Raw genomic sequence first — 20,897 nt, forward strand, 5'->3', positions numbered from 1 at the left:
AAAGGGCCACAAGACAATATGTCTGTGTGTCTCTCCAGCTGCTTTATATATAGCAGCTGGATAGTCTTTGGAACAATAGGTCGGGGTTCGAACCCTGGTCAAACCATGCATCCAGTAAGGACCTCAAGGCTAGAACCCCAACCCTACCTTGGAAGATGATCAAGAGATGCAACTAAAGCCATACTGGTTCAGTTGTTACACAGCTTAGCAAGGTGTTGGGGAACCATCAAATACTGATGAGAGGTGGGCTAGTAACAAGTCATGGACAAGGAGAGTTAATGGAATGCTACTATCCAAGCCGAGCCGAGCCACTACATGTTACAACGTATGTACTATGGATAAGTGGAATGCAAACATCCACATTGACCTGGTAGCTCAATGCTATAACATCAGTATAGCAAAGCTACTATTGAAGCTGAAGATCCAAAGTACAGAACAATATGAACAGTAGTGAGCAGTGTGGACATAATGAGCTGACCCTGATAGACTGGAATACTCTAGCTGAGCTACATAATGCCCACCCAACTGCTGTAGCAGTTGCATCTGCTGAGCTGAGAATGAATGATGAGGCCAAGGTAGCCACAAAACCAAGGACATGACTCCCTGAGCTCACTGACAAAGTCCCAACAGACAAGAATGCTTTCAGATGTGAAACCACCTCCAGCCCTACTATCAGAATCACTGAAACCAATGAGCTCATACACAGTACTATCACAGTAGTCCTACAAACACTGGGGTATAAAATCAATGCATGTAGAGAAAGCCACCATCCCCATCTGTGGAGAACGTGGTTGGAAACAAAAAAAAAGAAGCTGGTTAACAAAGGAGCAGAAGGACGTCACGAGAAAGTGACGTGTCACATTATAGTATTGTTTTAAAATGACAAATTAATGATATGCCCAGTAGGGAATTTTAATCTATAGTAAATGTGTGAAGATATTGACGTCATGTGTCAAAAATTAGTCTGTAACGTGTACGTTAATACTCAAAAAATTCAGATAAATTACAGAGGTTAATGTCCCCTCAAGAATGTACCCAGACAATTTATGAGATACACTTTACCAGTTTTGGGTTTAACCCCGTTTTGCTTTCCAAAGTGCCTTCTTTGTGGTATATAACTTGTTGAACATATATATATGTATATTCAACAATTTGCTAGAAACATTCCTTAGAGATTTTAGTCCATATAGACATGGCAGCATCAAGTAGTTGCTGCAAACATGTTGGCTGCTCACCCATGATGCAAATTTCCTGTGCAAGATATCTGGTGACAGTGGAGGTCATTTGAGTACAGTGAAATCATTTTCATGTTGAAGAAACCAGTTTGATCTGTCTTGAGCTTCAGACATTTCTTGCTGGAAGCAGCCATTAGAAAATGGGCACACTGTGGCCATAAAGGGCTGGACAGGGTCAGTGACAATCGTCATCCAGGCTGTGGTGTTTAAACAATGCTCAGCTGGTACTATGGGGCCCAAAATGTGCCAAGAAAATATCCCAAAACAATTACACCACTACCATCGGCCTGAATTTTTAATACAAGGCAGGTTGGATCCATACTTTCATGGTTAAATTCTGACCCTACCAGCTAGATGTAGAAGTAGAAGTAGAAGTAGACTCACACCAGGCAACATTTTCCAATCTTACATTTTCTTCTACATACAGCAAGTGCAACAAGTAATTGTGTTACTGTTTGTTTTCTATCAGCTTAAAGCAGTCTGGCCATTCTCTTCTGAGGACAATACAAAATACTGTCGCCTTCTGGATATTTTTATGTTTTTCCAGTGTTTCTCTGCAAGCTCTATGGATGGTTCTGTGAGAAAATTCCAGTGGAGCGAAATATTCAGTCAAGCCCATCTGACACCAACAACAAATCAGAGTAACTTAAAATCACCTTTCTTCCCCATTCAGATCTTTGCTTTGAACTACAACAGGTCATCTTGACCACGTCTAAATGCACTAGCTTGCTGCCATGTAATTGGCTGATTACATTAGATTCAACAAAGTGCCAAGTCAGTATATATTATAATTGACTGCTATTATGACCGTTTCTCGTGTTTTTATCAGTCGTTTCAACAACCTTGATGCCAAACCAGCAAAACCAATACCCTTGGTCAGACTGTGTGTTAAGTGCTAATCACATGCTAAATTACTGTTGCAAATCTGGTAGATTACACCAGCTACATATCAGCATTGTGAACATGTTACTGGTTGTAGTGGCTCCACCAGACACCCTTCAGTGTTCATATTTTTTTTAATCTATTTTTTACACAAACATAATAAAAAAAAGATTTGGCACACAGTCTTGCTTTAATATTACTTTTATTTAAAGCATTTGTTTTCTAATGTGAGTACATAGTGACCAGTTCTGTCTTAGGCTTTTTTTTATTTTTATTTATTTGTTTGCTTACCCTAACACTTACCTTGAAAAAAGTGTTTCCCCATGTTAATGTAAAAAAAAATATTATTAAGATAAGATAAGAGATAGGAAATGGAAAAACTGGCTAGATGGGTTAGAGAGATTTTTATACAATATGAGCAGGAAATGGACCTTTATTAGTCCCCAACAGTGGACTGAAAACATGAAGCAAAATTAGAATAAAATAAAATAAGAATAAATTACACAACTGTACAGAATAGAATAAAAAAAATCTATACAGTAGAATAAAATAGAATAAAATATTAAGATAAAAATAAATACAAATGCTATATACAACTGAGTTATATGCCAGAAAAGATTATGCACAAGTGTTAATGTGTGGATGTGTGTTTGATCAGCTGTAAAAAATAGTCTTACAGCAGTGGGGAGGAAAGACTGCGAAATCTCTGTTATCTTGAAGGAAGTGCTGTTCTCATGCATGGGGTGGGAGATTTGTCCATCAGGGATGACATTAGCCGCCATTCTTGTCACCACCTCCACTTGCATCCTAGAACAAGCTGGCCCTCGGATCAGCCTGTTCAGTCTCTTCTGTCCCCAGCAGAGATGTTGCCGCCCCAGCAGACCAACCATAAATGATGGCTGAGGCCACCACAGAGTCACATTAAATCTGTGAGTCTCCGCAGCAGGAAGTCTGCTCTGCCCTTTCCTTAGAGGGCGCCTGAGTGAGTCCAGTCCAGTTTGCTGTTATATTAACCTAAGCTGTCTCAGTCCATTTTGATGTTCAGTGGTTGCAGTGGAGGATGTTTTGTTGAAGCTCCTTGGTTTTTGGCATTGATCTGGAGGTAGTTCAGCTTTTGGATGTTATTTTAAAGTTTTCTAAGTTTGTTCATTGTTATTGGATTTCTGTGGACCATGTGTGCCTGAATTGTTAGGTGAAGTTGGTTATATTAACCTAATCTCAGTTTTGGTTTTCTTTTGTTGAATTTATTTTGAGTTTTAAAATGATTACAAAAAGTGTTACAATTTTTCTTACATTGTGCCTTACTGTTTGGTCCCTGACACTGATATTTAGTCCTGTTAACAGCTAAGTTTAGCTATGTAGAGGTTTGTTCTCTACACATTTGTTAGGAGAGTCTTTAAGGTCAATGACTGATCAGTTAAACACAGTATCACAAGTCATGCACAAACAGCACAGTATAAGAGCTCTAAAAACATTGAGGGTCTTTGAGAGAGAGCATACAAAGCACAGTCCTGCCTACATCTCACTCCTCACTGACCTTAGAGACTTAAACCAACCTTCATGATGACAATTCAGTTGCACTGGCACATTTCCTCTCTTGTGGATTTTATCAGTCTGCCATGATAAAAGTTCAGCCTCTTAATAAAAGCGCTCTTGTAAAAATAAAAATCAGTGTGCAATGACCCAAAGATTAATTTCTTGCAGTTAAAGAGATCTTAAAAGGTTTTACTGAATCTGCTGACAGTTATCTCTCAAAAAAGGAAGTGAATCCCAACCTGCTTGGTCAAGGTTCCCAAAAAATAAGCAGAGGACTTTTTGGGCCTGGCTTTTAGAGACACAGACGTAGTGACTACTGTATATCCATCCTGCAACTTATCTTTCTTTAGATGCTGAAGCTGTTACAGCAGTATTTTAGTCATGTTAAAGATTTTATAGATGACCACAAACAAAATTTGTATATTTTAACATTTTTAAATACTCTGAAAAGGTACAGTATTTACATCCACAATTTCTTAGGGTAAAAAGTCAAAAAAATAGAAACAAAACCTTTGGGTCTCTCTTAGACCACCTTACAGTAGCTTTATTTTGAAAATCTCTTGTTGTTTAGTTTTCGTTTTGATGTTTGTGTCAACACTGTCCTAGCAATGAACTTTGCAAAAGTCCAACATACTCATCACATAATCGGACAGGAATCTATTTTCAATATATCAGAACATCATAATCCCAGGCAGGGCACCGGGTGAGGCTCAGAGAGCCGGATTTACCAGTCACATGGCTGAGCGTAAGAGAAAGACACCCAGAGATGGGGAGCAAAGAGCGAAAAGGCAAAGAACAAGAGAGTGACCCAGGGAGAGAAAAAAATCCATTAGACTAGAAGCCACATTTTATTAGGAAGCACTGCAATGCAAACACATGCAAACCAACACCAAGTCCCATTTCAGAGAAACAGGAGCGAGTGGTCATGGTAATGCTGATCTCTGTTGTGCCTGTTTAATTAATGTCTGTACATATCATAATCAGATAAAGTTCTCAGGGGGAAACATTAACAGACACACGCAAGCTGAAAACATCTACTGTGCTGCTTTGCTGAAACACTTAAGGCCTCAAGCCTCGTGGCCAACATAATTCAAGCAAAATGCTTTGGAAACACAAACGTGACATGAGTACAGTAGGAAAATGAACTGAGTAAAGCTGGGCTGTGTCACCCAGCCGCACATCCAACTGTTTGTGACGTAACTGAGCCCAGCTGTGGAGTCTGGCACAGCGCGGGGTGTTTGGCTTGAGCCACGCTTTTTGTATCTTTCGCAGTGATGTGAGACAGCTGCAAAAATGTTACTCTGGCGTGGTCAACATAATCGGACAGGAATCTACACAAGTGGCTTTAATGGGCAGTAATAAGAAAAATGACAGCGAGTGTGTTTGAAAAATACATGTTTCCCTTTTCCCTGATTAGAAGCAAAGCTTGTGCGAATTTTAAATGATGACAGGGACATAAAGACTAACAGGATAATTTATCAAGAAAGGAAAGGATTAAATTAAAAAAGACTGAATGGTAAACAAGCCATAAAACAAGCCATAAAACAGTTGGTCATTAAAACAATGATGAAGAAATGATGTTTAAAAAAACAAACAAACAACAAAAAGTAATACTCACAAGGCACAGCATGACGATACAAGTTGGCTCGGATTGTTTTCTGCAGTTCGTGGTCAGGGGAAGACTTCTGAAACCTCAAGCTCAGGTAGTGCTTCAGATCCTTGTTGAGCTTGTGACCTGGAAAACATGGCCAGACAAAAACAGCTCAAGTAAATAAACCTCAAAAAAGGACATCCTTTCACTGCTGACATGCTTTCATTCAACCTCAAGTAATGTCATGAAAGGCCACGACATTTCCATTGTTCAAATAGTGACAGAGGACCAGACCTTTCTCAGACAGTAAATAAACAATAACTTGTTACATATACATCTGATTCATACTGACGAATACAGTAAATATGTGATAATATGACAAATTAAAAGAAAGACCCAAATCAATAACCCAACAGTAAAAGACTTGTTCTGAGTGATCATATTAATGAATTAATGATGAAACATTTTTGTTCTGATCAGGTTAGTATGTTACAAGATAACGATGTTCCCATTCATAATGCACGAGGAGTTCTATGGTCAACACATTCATGAAACCGAAAGAGAATTAGGGATGCATACTGGGGCTAATGTAAAAAAAAGAGTTAGGGCCTTATGAACAGTTTGACTACAGCAGGGAAACACACACAGTATGTACTGGGATGGTCAGTTTATTTGGGAAAGGTAGAGACTGAGGCAGGTTTAGGTAATTGTTTATGAGGCTGTCTGATTGGTTGGAATATTCATACACACTCATCAACCATCCAATCAGGCGTGAGGATGCTGCTGGCTGAGTTTGAACAGAGCTCCGGCACTCACAATGGGGCCAGATGGTCAGAGCTCGCTCTCACGCCAGGGTCTCATTTAGGACCATTTAATGATCTCCAAATATATCATCCATGTCTGGGAGAGCTGGCACGCAGTTCTTGGGGGAGGTGCCATGGCCTCCTGTCGGGATCAGTTCATAGTAGAGGAGTCTCTCCTTGCTCTGTGCTTCCTGATACCAGGATCAGTGTCCTTACTGAGTAGGTAGTCTTTACTTTACAACTGATGGGACTTGGATGGAATTTAATGCTACAGTGAAATAAAAAGGGCCAATTTTTTAGCTCTTGTAATGTGAGAGAAAAGAGGAATGAGTATGGCAGACCATAGCTACATTCTCTTGAAATGTAAAATAAAGCTTCTGTCAACTGGGGTCCAGCTGCTCCATGAAGTGACAAACTACTGCTGACCTAAGCGATCAGTGTCAGTAGGGTATCTCTAATCTATGAATAAGATCAGTATGATTGTTTCCTGAATTAGTACACCTCCAAGGAGCAGGTCATACAGCACATATTTTTAACCTTCATTTGACAACGATTAAGCAAAATTTAAAACATAAAAGCTTGTTCAAGTTAATGGAATTATTAATGGTCTGAGTTCAAAAAAGAACATGGTTTTCATAATGGTAGAGAACAGGTAAGACCTGGAAATGCCGTAGCCTTTAGTTTCAGTAGAAGCTTTTCAGGGTGGAGAAGTCTAAGCCAGGAAGGAGGCAGGAAGGTTTTCCAGTTTTGGAAGAAATTCTATTCAGAAGTAGGAAAAACATTAGAAAATAAGAGACAAAGCAGAATCATCGGAAGGAAAAAAAAAAAAAAAAGCTCTAAAGCAGAGGAGTACTAGTCATCTATCCTGAGGTTTCGTGTAACGTGACATCATCATCTGCCCCTCGTCGCATCCAACCTGCCACCCTCTCCTTGGACACAACTATAAACACTTGAGCGCCACTGAAGTAACACCAATAATACAAGGCGCAGAGAATTAAGCTTCTTATAATAGAGTAACAAAAAACACATCTAAACCAAACATGAAGGAAGAATGAGATTACAGTTACAAAACAGTTTGTTTACACACAAATTTGAAGCTCTGTGAAAACAATATTAAAATAGAAGTTGAGATTAAGTTTACAGCTAAGATTCAGAATCAGTGCTGGGCTAATAATATTACAGTGATTCTGCTCCTGGGTGTTTTCTGCCCTAAAACTGGAGACAGTGGCTAAGATTCTACGTTGTTGTATGTTTCAGTTTCTGTACACACACACATACACACACACACATAGCCCACCGTGTAATTCAGTGCAAGCAAAGCACAGTCAGGTAATTGTTACCTAGCAACCAGCCAGTGCTGACGACCATCATTACGGTCCCTGCTAGGCAAGCAGAAGTCAGATTGTAAAAGGAAAAACAGATACAACAGCATACTCTCTCAGACATGCAAGCACACACACACACACACACACTCACACACGCCGCTTTAACACATGCACACATCTTTTTGAATCACTGCATCCTTTGCTATTTTCATGTCTGTAGCGATTTGATTTGTACAAACAGCGCTTCATCTAAAATAAGATATGTTACACATACATTAGCGGGCGTCTTTACTGTCTTGTCAGTTTTGCTGGCTCAGATGCTTTCCCTGAGATAAGACCGCTGTCAGGAACAACCCCCAGCTCCCATGGGTGTTATAGTTAGCAGAGGGTGGGCCGCCTAGGTGTCATGCTCCATCAATGAGAAAGTCATCAAATATTCAATATTTATGAGGATTATAGGCATGTGGATCACAGATTACCACTGTGGCATGTGTATGTGTGTGTGCGTGTTTGTGTGTATACACTTTATATGCTGTTTATTTATATTCTACCTGGATTTTTAATTACAAATGCTGTTGTGCAAAGCAAATGAGCAAATGGTTTGGTGGTGAAAATGCAGCCTTCTGCAAGTTAAACTGTAAAATTAAAAAATATTTCTATAAAGATATTGAACAAAATAAGCACTCCTCTCAGAACCAGAAAGATGGAAAATTCATGGTTTGATTTGATACATATTAGTCACAATTTCTCATATATTTTTGTTACAAGAAAATGGGGCCTAGGATTTTTTTTTTCAATTTCTTACCATGTTCAAGGACTTTAACTAAAGCACCATTTTTTTCTTGACCTATTTAAAGCGGTTTTCCAGCAGCATGTGACACAAACAAAGGCAAAGCTTTAAAATGCAACAAAAACAACCAGATGTGGCGTAAAAAGTGGAGATAATATCTCAGCGACGACAGTGCTGCAGTGTTCCAAAGATTGTTTGAACAATGGACATGGTGAATTGTTCAATTCACCATGAGCTGAATGGAGATCCCTGTATTGTGTACGCTAAGAGCCATGTATTGTTACTGGGAATGTACTGGACATTCTCATACAGCTACTGCTAATCCACAACTAGTCTCTCCAAACACAGTCTTTATAATGCTGTTGTTCTTTTTTTGTTTAGTTTTTTTAAAAGGCACATACTGCTGCACTGAATATATACATTTTTGATTTGAATCTGTTAGACCTTATAACATGGAAAAATGTTAATATCTGTGATGTAATGTGAAAAAAAAATGTTTTAACCTGTAGCAGCAAATACATATATAGTGTAAAGTCTACAGAGTCATTGAATTCTGCAGATTAATCTGTCATATCCGCTTGCACAAGGTCCACTTTGGTGTTGTTTTGGCTGGTTGTGTACCAGTTCAATGATTCCTAGATAATACAGAGAGAGATCCTGCAGCAGATTGAACTTTCTGGAAGAAAATTATGTGATTAAAAAAATGTGCAGTTTCCTTGGATCTGTGTTTGGTTTCTTCTCCTCCTGTAATAGTGCTGATATTGAGGTTTTGTCTGAGTGGTGACACCTATTGTTCAGGAGAATACTGCAGCAAGTACCCACTCTCAGTACTGATGTAACTGGTACAGAGCTGGTTGTGTTGGTGTTTGTGCATAATGCATCCAATGTGGTGGGTATGAATGGGCCATAAGGAATGGGTGTCTCTTAATCAGGTTAAGAAAAGAAGATACGTAAGCAAGTAAAAACTGCTCTGGTAAAAGAAGAAGTCTAAACAAAAACCAAGGGCTTATAGAAGTGGAAAGTCAGAAATCTCGAGTTGCAATTCGGAATTTTCAAATGGAACTTCCCACTCAGAAAGTTGGAGAAACCATTCCAACCCTGATTTCTCCACAGATCCAGGATGGCAGCAGTGCTGATAAACAGTAGCAAAACTGTGATGCTTGTACTCTTTACTAGGCCTGGTGTGCATTTTTTAAATCTATAAATAAGCCACACTCAGAGCAGTGACACAGGCTCCATCCATGAATGTGTTGCAGTTGCTACAGGAAAAAAATAGAGGATCACAAGAAATAGTGCCTTCATCCTCTGGGAAAAATAAATGTTTGTACCAAAGGACATATCTACTTTGTAGTAGTTAATGAGTGACTGACTAACAATGCTATCCTTACAACAAAACTGCTTGGATAGTTAAGAATTTGAGGCGAGACAATGAATTAGTTAAAAGACAATGGTTAAATGCTTTTCCTCAAAGATCATATTTACAATATTCATAGTTTTATTATGTAAAATATGAATATTTTCTGACCTTATCTTCTGTAATATAAAGTTATCATGGCATATTATCAAATTAATTACATATTATGATGCCTGTCTAACCTTAATAATGAATATCAGACCTTAGTTTTGGTAAACATGGGCGATATAGCAAGTATAAATGTCTTTCACAAACACATGCAGCCCAAAAAATGCCATATCATTTTGTCAGTGAAAATGACAGCGAGTCTGTGTCTAAATGATAAGATGGATCCTTTAAGAAGTTGAAGAAGATATTCTTGATTTTCATAACAATCAAATCACTCCATCAGGGAAAAATCTGAGACACCAGAGACATTAGCGCTTTGAGAGATGGTTCTTGGGAGTTAAGATGTTTGTGAAGCTGGCTGGTAAAAGACTGTGTGTGACAGAGATTGGTGCTTTTCAAGTCTGATGAGGCAGAAGAGAGATGTGTGAATATGTGAGGCCCCTGTCCTTTTACAGATTGACAGAGAGCGCCGGAGAGAGATGGATTTAACCCAAATAAGAGTGGATTATACACATCCTCCATGCCTCCAGTCAGCATTACATAACCTTAAATCTAGTTATGCATCCCTGTCTCATTTTGGAAATGGAGGTGGAGGCTGGGGGTTGGGGGGGCGCAGCATGTGCACTTAAACATCTAAAGAGATAGAGATTTACACATTCTCACATTTATTGACGTGACTGTGAAAGCAGAGATAAATACACACAAAATGCATCCATGTCGTGGGCATGTGATGTTAATTGGAGAGGCTATCATAAGAGCTTGTCTTTAGAAGAGACATTTGAAGAGGATGAAAAGAAAAGAAAATCTCATGCATTAAAACATGCTGGCCAGATGACAAGAGCACACAAACATATGGCCGTGGCTGCCTAAAACATCAGCAGAAGACTGTGCAAAGCAGCTGCAGTCTATAGTACCACAGAGCAGCTGTCGTCACTACGAGTCACTGCTACTGCCTGTCAATCAAGCCTGTGGAAATAAACATGCCATTCAAACCACAGGCTTAGACATCCAAACACCAGCGGTGTTGTGGAGGTGTTTGTGATTGGTTTTTATGTAAAAGTAGTCAGCAGCTTTTGCCATCAGTTTTTAGGAAATATCCAGCATATCAGTGTGTTTGCTGTGCGCCTGTGAAGCTCTGCTCAGCTGCTGATTGGGATTCATCTGCCATCCTAAAGCTCAACACTGCCCTCTGTGTCTCCAATCCTCATAGCCTGCAAGCCTGATTCGCGCAGATCCGTTACCATGGCAACACAGAGCCAACCGGCAAATGACATGAGCCATGCGTGGTCATTAGAGGATGCTGCCCCCCAGTGGTGGATCTCAATTATGTGGGTTCTAATAAGAAAATAAAAAACAAAACAAAACAAAAAGATGTGGAGATTTTAGACCAGAGTGCTTTCACTTCACTTGTAACTTTGCTTTACCACATTTCATAGGAAAATGTAATTAAAAAAATCCTTTAAAAATACTAAACTGCTACTGCTGCTTTTACTTAGATGACCTTAGTTTCGCTTCCAACTCTGCCACCAAGGTGTTTGTAGTAGTAAAAACAAGTTGGACAGCATATAAAAACTGTCTGCAACCAAGGTCTGATAAATCATGTGTAACGGGAAAAAAAAAATCAACACAACTGTTTAATCCCAAGATAAAGACCACACAAGCAGGCGTAGTTTCATGCTGGCCATAGCAGAAAGAATCCCTAAATTACAGCTGCTCTCTGGGAGAATGCTGCACAGTTTATACTCTGCAAGTGGTAATTACCTTAAGAAAAGTGTGTATTGTATGATGAGATGGTAATAATGGAAACTTTAAACACTTGTTTTCCACTTTATTTACATTAAAGTAGACTCAAAACAAACATAAACATCCCCAAAGATAACTCTGTAACACCAGCAAGCCTCTGGAGAGACCTCCCTTCTCCAGAGGAAGTTGCAGCTGGCACCGATTAGATGTTAAACGGTAGGCAAGTTGCCCTCATGTGTAGAGCAGGACAGTCAATCATGCAGAGGGACACACACGCACACACACCTCTGCCTAGGGATGGGTACCGGTGTCCGGTGCCATCTGACATACACGGTAGTAACCAGACCGAAAAGCAGCGCACATTTCGGTGCTTTATTTCGGTGCTTTTTTTTCCTGAGCCAATTCTAGCCAATCATTTTCCGAGGATAGTAGGCGGGGCCAGGTACGTACGTTCTTTTAGAGCAGAGCTACAGATTAAAAATGCCCAAGGCGAAACGGTCAAAAGTCTGGCTGTACTTCACAGCAAAAGATGCAAACTCAGCAGCCTGCAACAAGTGCTTTAAGCTGATACTGTGATACTGTCAAAGGAGGTAACACCTCGAATCCGATGAAACACCTGGCAACGCATAGCGTTTTTTTTTTTTAAGCCGAGAAATGGGCCGTGTTTGATAGCTTGCTGCGAGCCCTCACACCGTGCACATCTACTGCGGGTGGGTTGCCTGTTATCGGACCCGGAGTTAGCAACATTCCCCAAAAACCCGAAGAGTAGAGTCCTGGCCCCTAGCCCTGTCAGTGTAGCAGAAATGATGAGGATGATGATGGCAGCAGCAGCCGTTCTCCTCTGCGTGAGTAGCTTCATGTTGTTCGTGTGTAATTAACGTTGAGTAGGCTAACCACATTATTACATTAATGCATGTAAGGTGAACTAGCAAACACCGTCGTAGTTACATGCGGCTGTCTTCTTTGTTTGATGGCAGATACTCCCTTCACCCTGGCCAAAAGGCTAAAATGACCAAAGAAAAAGTGGAAAACAGTTAAACACGAGAAGTTTTTGGACAAAGTTTGTGTTTTTCCATTGTTTAAGCACTGCTTCCAGCCAAGAGTGAGACCATATATGCCCTATAGCTGCAGAAAAGGCTAACATTGTTATCTTTTTTACAAAAACAGCTGAACATGAGAGGTTTTGGACAAAGTTTGTGTTCTCCATTAAGCACCGGTTTGAGCACCGTTTAAGCACCGGCACCGCTTTCAAAAGTACCGGTTTGGCACCGGTATCGGATAAAACCTAAACGATACCCATCCCTACCTCTGCCTATTATAAAACGGCACCTGTGGTGATGACAAAAGGATTATTGCTTAAGAAAAGGTTTACTTCCAAGCAGAGGGTGTTAGGCAAAGGTGACCGTGTCAAGATATTTGGGTATAAAAATTCCAGCTGTGCTATCAGTCATTCTTTCAAAATTACCTAATATGTTGTCTTTTAAAGAAAGTTTTAACTCCTGTTAATTTTCTTGCTGATAGTTGACTGGCTCTGTTGGCTGGCTGAGCTGCTGAGCATAGTGATTGGAAACAGAGGGAGGCTGGTATAAAACGCAGAGAGCTGCAGAACTGCTAGTACAAACTTCTGTTGTGTTCAGTCAAAGCCAGCCTAACTGTTTCCAGTCCTAATGGTGCGCTAATGGCCTGCTGCTGCAGGTTAACAGTGACAGCACAGAGTAGTACTAACCTTCTCATCTGTCAGCTATAGTACTACCCAACTGTTTAAACAGTAACTTACAGAAGCTAGCAGACAGTTCATCTAGATCTGTTCCCCATCATAACACCGTCTACATCAGGATGAGATGAACAAAGAGAAACGTCCTGCAAAACTACAAAGGCCTCAATAGCTTTTTCGATCACAGCTTAACTGAGAAGGCTCCACACTGGCTGCGTCCTTCTATCTGTGGCACAAAGTCACACATGGGCTGAATTGCTTTCATTGAATGGATGGCTTGAAACATCAAGCCATCTCAGGCTGATAACCCTGAGCTTAAACAAAGAAATGGTATTTCCTCCAGGCGACAAATAATATTGTATTTCCTCTGCTGATTCCAAATAATAGCCACAGAGAAGGAACTGGAAATGTTGGTTCTTAAACAGTAAATTCCATTGTTTCAGCAGCTTCCTGTGGGTCCCAGCACATCCCGTCAGTCAACATTAGACTCTCCAGTTACAGATGAGAGCATTTAACTCTACATTATCCAGTAATACAAGGAGGGGCTGCCTGAGAGAGGTTAACATCGGGTGGGATGCAAGAGACAAAACTAATCAAATACTCCTGCTCTCAGTGATGTGCTTCACTTGACTCTCTCGGTGTGATAAAGTAGCTGCAATCTCCAGCTATTACACATCCATTATCCTGGCCAGTTAATGACAGCTGATACAGTAGACTTGATAGTACTGATATTAAACATGGATCTAACATTTTTGTTCTTATGGGAACTGAATGCATACACACGATTTCTGTCGCTCCCTTACAGCCATATGCACATACAGAGACAGAAAGGAAGTGGATTTAGGGTCATCTGCACATGTTCACCACTAGCAGCCCTGCAATCAGAGTGCCAGGGGTGGAGAGGAAAAAACAACAATCACAGATAGGTCTGCCATACAGCTATGGACTGGTCCTCTGCCATCTCCTTCTATAATTACCTCCATAACCAGCCACACCCAGAACTCCTTTTATGTTACTCTCACTGTAAGCCCGCTTTCAATGGGACCATGGAGAAACCAGATAGGAACCCAAGTGACAGCATCATATTCAGCAAATGTTATTTTCTGTCGAAATAACACCATCTGGGCAGTGACACAATGTGAAAGTGAGAAAAGTCATTCTTCCTTCCTTATATCTGTTTTCATATATATTTTTTTGTTGGCCAATTTAAGAGTAAGAGTCACGACTGCACAAAAGTTAAAAGTTACACTGAGTTTGCTAACAACAAAAAGCAAAAACTGTGTTTGTGTTTTGCTGCATATTTTTTGAATAACACATTTCGTAAATGCAAAAAAAGGGGGGGGGCAGAGCGGCTTACATTAACAACAGAATGGCAATGAAATCATTGTACTGATTAATCTGACAATTATTTTGTCAAACATGAAAAATGACAAACATTAAAAAATGTCAAGCGTCTCAGAGGGGACTTGGTGCCTCCACAGTGTAGCGATTTACACATTGTTCAGTTCTGGGAGGAGACACCCAGGGATTGCATCAAGAAGGGCACCCAGCACGAAAATATGCCATATGCCATATGCCAATATGCCGAAAGTATTTATGACTTCTTTTCCTTTTTTTTGCAAAATTAAACAAAAAAAACCTTTCTCATTCAAGAACAATCAATCAGGACGGTCATTGCAAACAAACTCAACTCTCCTAAACCAAAGAAACACTGTCGCATAACTTGGTCACCTTACTTTGGTGTGGTATGGCAGGTCATCACAGTTTAGTCAACCACTCTTTACATGATTCATTTTCACAACTTGATACCTTCTAAATGTTTGCTGTCCTTCTCTGTAATTTCTAAATGCTAGATTAGAGCATTTCAGGAAGCCAGTCAGACCCATCTGGGCTAAATGTTTGACACTTCTCCTCTATTCAGTATTATTTTATATTTGTATTATATAAAAAAATCATTTTTTTAAAAGTGAGCAGCACATAGTTGACAATAAGCTTGTCAAGACAGTTTAATATGCAGAACCCAGTCCTGACCCAGTTGTCCTGCGTTGTGCTGCTGAGTCAGAGTCAGCAGAGCATGATAGGAGAATGGGTTTGAAGGAAGAGTCACAATCAAAGACACGCAAAAACACACAAGCGCACACAGCAAAGCGAGCAGAGGCGGTATGTTCCACTCCAGTGCGCTGCATCTGTTCATTGCTAAATATAACCAGAGGAACCCAGGCCTACTCTTCCCTTTGCTCTGTGTTACTAGCTGAGCAGGACAAAGGATGAAGAAAGAAAAAAAATGCACGAGGAGGCGAATCAAAAGTTTATTCAACTATGAAAACTAAAAGAAAGTCTAGAAACCTGAGGTTGAAGACAAGGGTCGATCTTAAATGATGTGGGCACGATCCAAGATAAACAGCCAAAAATATTTTAACACAGACTAAACACGGACAGATTTTCCTGTCAAATACTGGAACACCAAACTCAACACACTCCAGATGGCAGGATCTCTATTCTTATCCCTGGAGTTCATTTGTAATGTGAAGGAAAAACACTTCTTTGTGCCACGTTTCTAAAAAAAAAAAAAATGCACACAAAGCAACTATTTTAATACACCATTGTATCTGTTTTCCTCCCATGGGCAACATATGTTAAAAAAAAAGATGCTTTGGGCTAGTTGAATCCTCCCTGATGCTGATAGAGAGCATCAGGCTACAGTTGTCGGTATGCCAGCGTGCCATCAGCTCTAACTGGCTGCTTCTGTTAAATATCATTGCCTGCCTGGTCATGACACACACAAAGGGCCCCTCTGTCATTAATGTCCCCTCTTTCACAGGAGCCAATGACCACAGGCAATGAGAGAGGGAAGAGATACGTGTCCCACCTCCTCTTTTAATTCCCCCGCCTGTCGACTGCTGCAGCAGTCTGGAGCACATCACACCAGAGGGATGAACATATCATCACCAGCCAGCTAATATGACGAAACACAATAAAACACAAGACAAGAAATTACCACATTAGGCTTGAATTATGGTTTATATGTATTTAGATGAAGGAGTGGAAAATGGGAAGCTTCTCCACCCAGTGTAATAACCACTAATTTGTACCTTGAGGGCTGTAATTGAAGGGACTGCTTGTGCTGTTGATCCAGCACACAAACAAACCAGTGAAGTTCGCTCGAAGGGGAGAAGAGGAGACGGGACATCCAAAAAACTCTCTGCTATGTTAAACTAAGTAATAATGAATTTACCATATATGGAGCCCCACTTTTACAAAGATAGCCTTCCTAACTTAGGGGTTATCCATCAAATACACAGGGCTCTGTATAGCTGAAAAACACGAGGCCCCACAGGGAGATTCATTAAATTATCACCGTCATGTGAATTTCCTCACTTCGTAATGCAATGGCTACCAGGATTTTGTGCTGAGAGGTGGCGGTATCTCAGAAATGCCAGCTGTGCAAGTTTGTCAGAGGATTTAGCTAATATGCTGAAAAAAAGTACTCCCAACCAGAAAGTGAGCAGGAATTACAGGTTATAAAGTGGGTTCAAGAAACCTTCTTGCAGACCGCAAGAATGCAAGAATGTTTCACTAGCAGATGAACACACGAGCACAGATAACACACATCTGACTGATAGCTGGGGATCAGCAGCTGAGATAAGATTAAAGCCTTAGTCAGATCTAAAGTCCTTAGATCTGAGCAGCCAGTGTGGTTATTATGATGCTGAAAACCTTCACAGGTGCATTTCAGTCCTGGCTATTCAAAGAGAATCATCCTCAACACACAATACAAGCTCTCTTTCCTTAAAAAGAAGACATGAGAAAACAAACAGGAAGACAGACGAGATAGCATGAAAACATCATGTTTAGAGAAAAGAACTCGAAGAGACAATCAGTCAATCAAACGGTGCAGCAGAGCGTAAACAGAAAAAAATCGGATGATCTGTTGTAGGATGCTGCCTCCCAAACTCATGCACCGCTTCTGGCTTTTGGTGATGCAACGTGATTTATTGGTTGGTTAAATCTAAGCATCCCCATGGGTGACAATATAACAGATGGTCCAGAGAACAGAAGAGCTTGTCCCGTTTTGTAAGCGCTGTGTAGAAAACATGCAAAAATGGACAGACTTCAACCCAAAAAGATAAAAAAGACTCTTACAAACAAGAGACAAAATAATGAAGACAAAAAAATTGGAACATTTTCCACATGATGCACACTATGCCATCAAAAAGACATTTTAAGCAGCACAAGAACCCACGTCAAGCAAGGTTTTCTCCTTGTGCTCAGCACGTAAACCATCGGTGCTGAACAGCTTCAGACTAAAAGTGAATATATGTCTGTGTATAATGGTAGACTGCAGTCCTTCATACATCACTGACCATCAAACCATCAATTCCCTGACCTTCAGACTATAAGAAATCACAGATTCTCCTTCACAGCTGGACAGCACAAAAAAGGCTGGATCAGAGGCCCTTTAAAGAAACGAAGAGGCAGCGTTTGCAGAGTTCATTATGCTGCTGTACCAAGCGAGTGGTGATGTGGACCCGTGAGCCTAAAGGATGAGAAGTCTTCTGCAATGGAAATCCTTTTTAAACCTTATATTTTTTCAAGCTATTCGTTGCTTTTTTCAGTCATATAAGAGAGCAAATCAGTTTTGGACTCACTTTAAATAAAACAAGATCTGAACAACATGTGAAAACGATTAAAGTTGACTTAAAAGTAAGAAAGGGGGGGTCAAAATGTCTTTAAAAATAACACAATAAAATGAGAAGTTTTTCATTTAGATATTATGAAATAACCACATATTACATCAGTCTGTTGAGATCACTACAGATTTAGCACTGCTTCCCAATCACTTCCGCTTCTGTTAAGTTTAATTGTGAACGCTTTAAGTACTTTAACACGGCACAGTGTTTGATGTGATATACCGTATTTTCTGGACCATAAGCCGCTACTTTTTTCCTAGGTTTTGAGCCATGAGGCTTATACAAAGGTGCGGCTATTCTGTGGATTTTTCTTCCACCACTAGGGGCACTCTAACCAGAATTGTCAAAGGAGTTTGCAAAGAAAAAGCGTCTGGACTTCTTTAAGTTGCTTGAAGACGTTTCACCTCTCATCCGAGAAGCTTCTTCAGTTCTAAGGTCAAATGGCCGAGTCCCAGATTTAAACCCAGTGGGAGTATCCCCAAGGAGGGACAAAGGACCCCTGGTGATCCTCTAATCACATGCGCCAAGGTGTGAAAGCGGGTGTGGGACCTAATCAGCCAGGGTTTCGGGTGAGCCCATTGTGAAACCTGGCCCCACCTTGTCATGTGAATTCCTGAGGTCAGATGGCCCAGGATGTGAGTGGGCGTTAAGGCGTCTGGGGAGGGAACTCAAAACTGGATTATAGATGGCAGACAGTTGGTGTCGTAAACCACCGCCTCTGTTCAAAGATGGTCGCTCACAGTGGACATAGATGGCCTCTTTTACTCCTCTTTCAAACCATCTGTCCTCTCCTCCTTTGAAAGAGGAGTAAAGAGGCCATCTATGTCCACTGTGAGCGACCATCTTTGAACAGAGGCGGTGGTTTACGACACCAACTGTCTGCCATCTATAATCCAGTTTTGAGTTCCCTCCCAGACGCCTTTAACGCCCACTCACATCCTGGGCCATCTGACCTCAGGAATTCACATGACAAGGTGGGGCCAGGTTTCAATGGGCTCACCTGAAACCCTGGCTGATTAGGTCCCACACCCGCTTTCACACCTTGGCGCATGTGATTAGAGGATCACCAGGGGTCCTTTGTCCCTCCTTGGGGGATACTCCCACTGGGTTTAAATCTGGGACTCTCGGCCATTTGACCTTAGAACTGAAGAAGCTCGGATGAGAGGTGAAACGTCTTCAAGCAACTTAAAGAAGTCCAGACGCTTTTCTTTGCAAACTCCTTTGACTACGATGACCTGGATGACTGAGAACCTTCACAGACATCTAACCAGAATTAGAATAAAAAACAAGATAGATGAAAAATCAATGCAAAGAAGAATACGCTACTTTCTTTAGCAGATAGAACATGCACAACAAATTACCAACTGGTAGTTATTTAAAAATCCTCGCCCTTCATCATGGAAACCACAGAAGAAGTTCGTATGATGCAAGTTTTAAGTTGAAGGCCATCGATCTTGCTATCCAGGAGGAAACCGCTGCTGCTGCATAAGCTTAACGTCAATGAGTCTATGGTGAAACGTTGAGGCGGCAGCGGGAAGAGCTCATGCAATGCCAAAAGTCGAGAAAAGCTTTCAGAGGACATAAAAGCAGGTGGCCTGAACTTGAAAATGTCCTGGAGGAATGAACACACAGAGAGCAGGTGGCCGAGGTGTATCCACTGTACAGATCCGACTGAAAGCCAAAACAATCGCCCATGAAATGAATATTGAAGATTTCAAAGGTGGGACTTCATGGGTTTCAGCGAAGATGATTAAAGTGACTTGTGGTTTCAAATACAGGAAAAATGAAGGTAAATAAATAGCGGTTATTTTCTCTTAGTTCTGTTCCGTTTTAATCAGCAAAGTTGCTGCCGTGTTAAAAGGCATTGTTCGGAAAGAATCTGTTCAAGTACACACGTGTACATTTACAGTACAAAATCGTTCTGTACATGCAGTAAATATCTAATTTTTCATCATAGATATCTGCGGCTTATAGCCGGGTGCGGCTTGTATATCTTTTTTTAAAAATAGAGCAGATGCGGCTTATTTACAAGTGCGCTCTATTGTCCAGAAAGTACGGTAATATGTCAAGTACTTGTGCTATTGAGCTCTCTTTTAATGAGGCTGCTGGTAATGGGTGACTGCATATCAACACTTATAATATCAACCAAAAGTAGGAGCAGTATTTATGAAGGAATCTGTTTTTTAAATAGGTTTTCAGATGTTTTCAGATTATAGTGAAGAACATTCTTGGATGTCTTTTGTCATTTCTTCCATTGTGGGTTTATTGTAGTCAAGGCTATTGTCACATGAATGTTTTAAACCTAATTTGTAATCCCTTCCTTCCCACATACTTTACATTATTAAGACAAGAAGGGCCATGACAATAAGACTGGACCATTTCCAGTGCTTACTCAGGCATATTCAAGTCAGTGATGTGTTCAAGGTATAATACAAGGAAGGATGTGTTTTAATTGTCGCCAAACATAGTTAAGACCTTGTGGCTTTTTAACAGCTTTTCCTGTTGAAAACATGCACGACAGTCAGAAGCTACAACGCACATGAAAAAGACAAATAAATAAAAGAAACTAGTAGCTCATAATGACAGTTAATGACATTTAAAAATGTAAGACAGATAATAAAGACCAATGTAATAATAGCTCAGTGGTCCACCAGGCCTTTCCTGGACCTACACACCAGGATTTTTTTTTCTTTTTATCCATCAGTCTATATATGAAGAAATCAGACAGAAAAGCCTCCAATAAATCCCACACTGAGCCTTTTCTACAACATGGCAGCTTTGTAACCTTGTTGACATCATAACCTTTTTAAATGCTTATTTATTTCTGGTATTCTGGTATTTCTTTATTCATATTTTTACACGTTCAATTTCATATTTATCTTTCCTTATTTAGAATAGTGTATGGTGCAGTTATTGTACAATGTCTTCTCTTCATTGTTTATTTTGTTCTAAAGTAATGAAGTTGTCATTTTGTGTCGCGTGTGATTGCACTGTGCGGTTATTGCTGACCAGTTTGTTCAGTGTTTCATTTTGAGTGCTGCTTTCATCATTTGCAATGTTTCCAG

At 40.3% G+C, this 20,897-nt stretch overlaps 1 protein-coding gene across 4 annotated transcripts in view; it reads right to left on the minus strand.

Annotated features, from left to right (window-relative positions):
* LOC116331066 (membrane-associated guanylate kinase, WW and PDZ domain-containing protein 1-like) overlaps nucleotides 1-20,897 on the minus strand; it is a 93,425-nt gene that overhangs the window by 58,307 nt on the left and 14,221 nt on the right. For all 4 annotated transcript variants that reach the window (XM_039604452.1, XM_039604451.1, XM_039604450.1 and 1 more), the window contains exon 2: nucleotides 5,272-5,388. In XM_039604452.1, the coding sequence (XP_039460386.1) occupies nucleotides 5,272-5,388 (117 nt within the window). The remainder of the gene's footprint in view (nucleotides 1-5,271; nucleotides 5,389-20,897) is intronic.

The sequence above is a fragment of the Oreochromis aureus genome, linkage group 20 (assembly GCF_013358895.1).
Source record: "Oreochromis aureus strain Israel breed Guangdong linkage group 20, ZZ_aureus, whole genome shotgun sequence".
In the NCBI taxonomy this organism is placed as follows: Eukaryota; Metazoa; Chordata; class Actinopteri; order Cichliformes; family Cichlidae; genus Oreochromis; species Oreochromis aureus.